Here is a 7,003-nt window from a genome sequence, read left to right on the forward strand (position 1 = left end):
TGGTGATTTCATTTGTAACCATGAACCGTGATTTTCCAAAATAATTATCCGTGAAATGAGAAAGAAGTATTTAATTCGTTGTGAACGGTGATTTTGGATGTAGTTTCGAAAGTAATTAACAATGACCGTGAATTGTGAAAGGACCAATTTATTTTCCGCGAAATGTGATCTTGAACCCCCCCTCCCTTTACCACCCTTCATTAAAGGGTTGGATGGGTATAAATGGTTTCCAAACACTCTTAAAAGGTTTGCAAGCTCTACTCAATACAAAATGTAAACATTTATTAAGGTTACAGGTTGAACAAAATAACAACTACAAAACTTTTGGTCATAAAACACAGTTTTCATTTTTTTGGCACTTAACTGATTCGTCCCATGCAGTAGAGGTATATTCCTCTGCACTCTTAAGACCTTTCCAGCACCCGTTTTGTTTTAAGAAGTCACACAATGAAGCGATTTAGAGATGTCACAAAAACAAGGATTGCGTGACATTCCGAAGAAAGGCTGAAGAAACAATTCATTAAAGTGGTTTTACAGTGGCAGTTGTAAAAAAGCCGAGGACACATGGCCCCACATAGGAAGGGTACAAAATTAAAAAAAAGTTCCCTGTTGCGTGAGTTATTCACAGTGGCTTATCAATCGTCGTCTTTCCCGTGCTTGATTATTTTTGTGAATTTCACATAATTGAAGTTGCCTTTGGAGTCTACTGGAGCCCCGTGCATCATTTCGTCAATTTCTGCATCGGAAAACCTGTTGAGTGCACGAAAGAAAGAGTCAAGACTTAACTAATTGTGAAAACAAACACCGCAATTTACAGAATCTAACGAAGAATGTTAAGCATTTGAGTGTCCTAAACATATGCCTTCTCAAAATGGGTTCGCTTTGATTGTGCTGATGTTGAACAGAGCAGGAAACTTTTGTAAGCCAAATCATGTTTTGAAGAGATGTGCTCGTAAAGCTAATAACAGGATTTAGATAAAAAAAAAAATTGCGTTTAATTTTTGATATGTTAATTACATTAATTCGTGTTCGATTGGAAGGTCACAGTTTGCGATAACGCATTCAGGTTTGTTAGGACAAACAAACAATTCGAAGGTGGCTCAAAAATACCACATCCATTCGAAAATCATAATTTTATGGAGACGAGCATAATGAGAGCTAAGAAGTGTTCCAGATAGCATCTGACACTTTTGACAAACGAACATTTAAGAACAATAAAGACAAACATATTTCAATGATACGGTGTTGTGAATAAGGATAATTGTTCGTGTCTGTGACAAGCATTCTAATCTTCAAATTGATAACATCTGTTGCCCAAATTTCGAATTTTCCCAAGGAAAACATTTATTATAACTCGCAGCTTGAATTTTTTTAGGGAGTGGAATTGGCTATTAACACTGGCGGCGGGTGATTCTTGAAAAACAACCAAATCAACTGCGATTAATTACAAATAACAGTATGTGCACGTAGAGTAAAGGTTTTAAACCTTTGAAGGGTTCCTTGCACGACACAATAGAGAAGTTCAATTCGCCCAATAAAACTCACGCTGGGAGATAACCGAGAAAAATATTGTAAGACATATCAACAAAGATTACTATACCTGTCGCCTAAAGTTTGCAGCAGATCGACTAATTTATCCTCTTTCATCGTGCCAGACTGCTCCTCATCGAAGCATGCGAATGCATTCCTTATAACGTCCTCTGGGTCGGTTCCATTAAGTTTCTCTCCAAAGAGAGTCAAAAACATGGTAAAGTTGATGGCGCCATTGGCGTCGTTCAACATGTCCTCCACGTATTCATCTGGAACATCTTTGCCCAAAGAGGCAAACATATCTTTCAGGTCAGCCGCGTCAATAAAGCCGTCACGATTTTGATCGATCATATTAAATGCCTCTTTGAATTCTTGAATTTGCGATTGATCAAACATAGCAAATACATTGGAAGTCGCTCTCTGAGCCCGCTTCTTTGAGGATTTTTTCGTTTTGACTTTGCTGGACATTTTGTTGCTGTATTACTAACCCCTGCAGAGAAACGTACCGATTGAAGCTTCAGGCAAAATGTGAAAATGACAGTGCATTCATTAGAATTTGGGATGGTTACATGTTGGTTACACCCAAACGTAAGCAAACCAAATATGGAAAACGATAATTGTCTTAATGAATTTTTCCGATAGCGAAATATTTCACTCCTCCGATGTCGCTCTTTCCCAAAATTTGAATTATAACGCATCTGAGGTCCATGAGCTGAGCTTGATTCAAATTAAAGATAGTTTTTCACTTCGCTAATAAAGAGAATGAAGATATTGTACCTAGTCAAAGTGACGCAACACCCTAACGCTTCTTATCTCCCTGGCAACTTTAGCTTAGTCGCGTCACGCAACGAACTCTCTTTCCCGTCAATGGCAGTGACGCGCTATGGGTAACCAAAATCAATCTTGGGTCAAAATTCATGGGTATTTTGACTTTATAAGTATTTTCGATATTTCAAAACTTTGATTAGCGTGAAATACTTAAATTTTGGAAATATAGTCGCAAATGATTTGTCACGTGTGTACAGTGGAAGGAACAGCAGTAATTTCGTGCGTTGTACACAACGGTGACTTTGACTTCTGAGTTTCATCAAAGGTTTCTTTCTCTGCTGGTTGCAAATTAAATCGCTAGGTACGTTAAGTAGAGAAACCAACGCTGGCAGAGACTTCTTCAACAGATTCACGCCAATCACAGCGTTTTTGTTTGATAGAAGGCCAAGCGAAGACGCGAAAGCACAATCAAAAGTGGCCTCTGGTTTCCTTCTTCACAAACACTGCCAATTAACGTCTAACCAGCCTGGTCAGACACAGTAAGTTTTTGACAAGTGTTATCTTCATATCAAGAGTACTTCGCTGTATTCTGCTTTTGAAAATATCTTAAAGATACCGAAACATCATCTAATCCATTTTCTGTACTTCTTGGTGTTCTAGATTCCATGATTTAAGTCTGATATTATAGCTTTCCAGACTATCCGCTTTTATTTTCGCTTTCGATGTTAGGTTCGTTATGAAAACTTGTTATTGTCTGAATTCGTTAGCTTTATTATTTTCTGGACATCAGAAGATATTTAATTTAAAATTTCAATACGGAAAGGACTTGAAACTCCAATAATTGAAGTTACAAAAGACAAATGGACCTAAACCGGAAGTGGAGTACCAAACTTCCCATTTATTTCAGTCCCCAAATTTATATTCCCTTACTTTTAATTTGCTTTTCTTTGTTTTTTGTTTTTTGTTGTTGTTTTTTTACATGTTCGTCTCTTAGAAAACAAGGGCTCGAGTCTAAAATATCTTTAACCTTGTCTTTGCTTATCCTAGGATGTCTTTGCCAGCAGCGGTCGTGAAAATCAACATCAACGAAGTGCAAAATTTATTGCGGCAAGATGGAGTGGACGTGAATGCTAGAGACAGCCATGGTAATACGGCATTACATCTCACAAGTAATAAATCGATAGCTTCGCTTTTGATAAACGCAGGTGCCGATCCAAATCTGCAGAACGAAGATGGAGACACCCCTCTTCACAGATCGTTTGTTCTGGATCAAGTCATGTCTACAGAGTTTTTATCAGATCATCGCAAATTTTTAGAATTAGTCACCGTGTTGTTAGAGGCCGGAGCATCCCCAAACATACAAAACAAATATGGTTATAACAGTCTTCATTATTTGTTCGTCTACGGTGGTATTGCAGGGCTGAACTTTGAGGCCTCTTTGATTCACGAGTTTATCGCGCTCTTTCTCCGATTCAGTGTGGATGTGAATATGCCAGATTTTGAACGTTGCACTCCGTTGCATCACGCCGTGAAAGAACCACATGTGCTCAGTGTTGAGCTTCTCATGAGATCAGGGGCTCAAATTGATGCTCGAGATTTCCGCGGAATGACATCGTTACAACATTTGTTTCATACCGATGATGAAGAAATGATCCAGCTTTTACTGCGAAGCCGAGCTGACGTGAACGCACAAGATTTAGATGGACGTACAACTCTGTCTACAGCAACAGAGGTTGGAAACCATGTCATGGTCCAATTGCTTTTAGAGGATCCTCGCATATCCACTGACCTTGCGGACAAGAACGGCATCACTCCTCTCCACCTTGCAGCTGCCTTTAAACGCGTCGATATCACCGAGATGCTTATCCAAGCCTCTGCCGACGTGAATGCGCTCGATTATCTTAACGCCACCCCTCTTCATTATGCTGCCTATGGAGGAACACCAGAAATTATCACCCAGTTATTAGAGGCAGGTGCAAACGACAAGCTAACCGACACTGCTGGCTGGCTTCCGGTACAATATGCCTTGTCCAGGCACTATTACCACACTGCGTTGAGATTTGGCAGAGAATTTCTCGCTGATGTTGCGAACAATGCAACTCGTGATGTGACAGTTTCAGGTACTTCAGTTGATGACATCATCGCTCAAAGTCTTCCAGCCGACGACATATTTACCATTGGTGTCGCTGCGTCAAATGTATACTCGAAAGAGTTTGACTCGTCCGTGGTACCCCGTGATTTAGTGGAGTTTATGAGAGAGAAATCTGCTGGGGATATTCCTGGCTATCTGCGCGACATGCAAATGGTAGCAGGAGTTGGACTGATACCGAAAGATATGGCAGAAGTTGACACAATGAGACAGAGTGTTGAAGATTTCATTACTAAGTGGGTAGAGGAAATAGCGAAAATTGACGTAAGGTTCAAAGGCAATTTGATGCCTTCTGGGAGTGCTTACGAAGGAACAAAGGTAGAGGATCCCAACGAATTTGACTACATGTTATGTCTCGAAGAGCTTGGCCAAATGTGCTCAGTCGCGTTTGATGAAGACACTTTGTACAATGAGGTCATAATTCACAAGAGATTTAATGAATCAGGAGTGTATGAAGACTTTTTTGACGGGGGTCAATTGGACAGTGGTTATGTTATGAGCAAGTTTGTGGATAGTGCCAAACGGGCCTTAGTACGCCTTGCAGACCACGCCCTTGCACCACGAGAGATGTACGTTGAAGGCCTTACCGAACACAGCTTAGTTGAGGATACATGGACACTCTCAGGAACTGTCACATGTAATCTGAAGTTAAAGTGGGCTGGCTTGAATTACAAGCAATTGGTGGTTACAGTGGACCTGGTTCCTGCTATTCCAGTGTTGCATTGGCCTCTCATAGCACGAAAAACGAGCAGATTATTGACAGATGATATCAAATCTCGCGGCTGTCATTTAGTTCTAAAAAGTGGCTATTGGAGACTGTCGTTTTCCTTGGCTGAGAGTCTGATAATGGCCAGCCTATCAGAGGAACAAAAGTTTGCGTTTGTTGGCGCCAAAATTGTTCTACACCCAGCTGTGTCTTGCAAGATACTTGTATATGATGATGATCGCGTCTCTGTTGACGAAAACAAAGAAAAATATGGGTTTCCAGAGCGAGACGAAGACGACTTCACCGGTGATGTGCACCTCACCAGTGATGTGCACCTCGCCAGTGACGCGCATGCGCATGTGCACTTCAAGGAAAGAGATTTTGACCAATTGCAAAATAAGTGTGCGGATGCCGAAGATGGTTCTTGCTTGACAATTAAAGCTGATGAATCTATTGCCACCACTGGAAGCGGGATTTCGAACGAGGCGCGTAAATTCCCCACGATGCCAGTACGTACCGTCTACCATACTAGCCAGGGTTGCTTTGTCTGAGCAAGGTGACATTGTTACAGTCTCAAAATTGTCAAATGCTCAAGATTTCGAACCATCAAGTCGAGTAACGTTAAGAATTGTTCACGATCCAACGATCAACCCAGTTGCAGAACACCCACAAAAAGTTGATGAACAAGAAATTGAAGGAGATTCACCCCAAACTGAAGACAGTTATGGGCACGTCAAGACACTTCTTCCTTTCGACATTTTGTCGACTTACTTGATCAAGAACTTGTTTTTTAACTGCATTGAAGAAGACGCAAACAAATCAAATGGGAAGACAGTCACAACAGGGCGGATTTTTAGTAAACTGATGGAGTTCTTGAGGAAATGTCATCCAATTCCATATTATTTTATCCCAAATCAATATTTCTCAGGACTCGATAAAGATTCTTTATTAGAAGATGATGGACGTGATATTGTGTTAGTAGCTACAGTGATTAACTCAATACTAAATGAAGAAGACGTGGAAGAACACAATTAAGTGTTATCCGTGACGTCAGTTTTCAGTATAGGAATACCCCGGGTGGCATGAGTGAATTTCCTGTAGTTTGTGCAAAATGACAAATAACTGACTGACAGTATTGCAATAAATTTTCCGTGAAGCCAGAGTATATAACGACAAACTATCGTTTTTCCATCCATTAGTCCAGAAATATTCAGAAACAGAACCAAAGCTCGTCAAAACTTGAAAGCATGAAATATGTGTCCTTTTTGTTATCAGCCTTATTGGCCGTGCAATATGCAAATTGTTCACCCAATGAAAAGGATAAGAAGTGTGCGTTAGACTCGACAGGTCTCCAAAGCACTTCAGCGAGTTTCCTCCGGAACCAACACTCTTCGCCACACTTTACATGAAGTCATTAAAACGAACGCTCTGCACAGCACTTCAGCTGGTACCATTGCAACAAGCGCTCCCGGTCAACTAGCTGCATGAGACATTAAAACGCGTATACCGGAACGGTTACGGAGTAGAGTCCATTAACCCCTGGGGGACGAACTACGGCCACAGCCGTAGAAAATTACATCACCCTATTTTTGTTGCTATTTAAAGCAAGCCCGTGGGGAACTGAGGCTATTTATGCATTAAACCGCTGGATAACAAAATGAGGCTCATTTTCAGCTAAAAGAGCTCTTCGAAACATCGAAATACGAATTTTCCTGAATTTTTTACTCCAGTTGTTGCCGATATCGCGTCTGCCATTTAAATATGGCGTCGCCAAAACATTAGTAAGATATCTGTTAGCGAAAAAGATCGAAATGGCGGCTGCAGAATCGATGGGATTAACTTTTGTGGAC

The 7,003-nt window shown here is 40.7% G+C and overlaps 2 protein-coding genes across 2 annotated transcripts; one reads left to right on the forward strand and one right to left on the reverse strand.

Annotated features, from left to right (window-relative positions):
• Positions 1-260: 260 nt before the first annotated feature.
• On the reverse strand, positions 261-2,076 carry LOC111336536 (myosin regulatory light polypeptide 9). Its single transcript, XM_022942645.2, has 2 exons — positions 1,601-2,076; positions 261-750 (listed from the first exon to the last, which is right to left on the reverse strand). Exons 1-2 carry the CDS (start codon positions 1,996-1,998, stop codon positions 636-638), a joined length of 513 nt encoding a protein of 170 aa, XP_022798380.1. The 5' UTR covers positions 1,999-2,076; the 3' UTR covers positions 261-635.
• Positions 2,077-2,583: 507 nt separating this feature from the next.
• On the forward strand, positions 2,584-6,315 carry LOC111336538 (uncharacterized). The gene is given in 3 exon segments (XM_022942647.2): positions 2,584-2,837; positions 3,346-5,662; positions 5,664-6,315. Coding segments are annotated over 2 exon segments (2,841 nt in total). The 5' UTR covers positions 2,584-2,837; position 3,346; the 3' UTR covers positions 6,189-6,315.
• Positions 6,316-7,003: the final 688 nt, after the last annotated feature.

This window comes from Stylophora pistillata, chromosome 14 (genome assembly GCF_964205215.1).
Source record: "Stylophora pistillata chromosome 14, jaStyPist1.2, whole genome shotgun sequence".
Taxonomy (NCBI): Eukaryota; Metazoa; Cnidaria; class Anthozoa; order Scleractinia; family Pocilloporidae; genus Stylophora; species Stylophora pistillata.

Excerpts from the sequence above, each read along its gene's own strand:
- LOC111336536 (XM_022942645.2), bottom strand. The coding sequence starts at position 1,998 with ATGTCCAGCAAAGTCAAAACGAAAAAATCCTCAAAGAAGCGGGCTCAG. Across the intron at positions 751-1,600 it reads CTGCAAACTTTAGGCGACAG|GTTTTCCGATGCAGAAATTG; the intron begins GTATAGTAATCT and ends TGCACTCAACAG.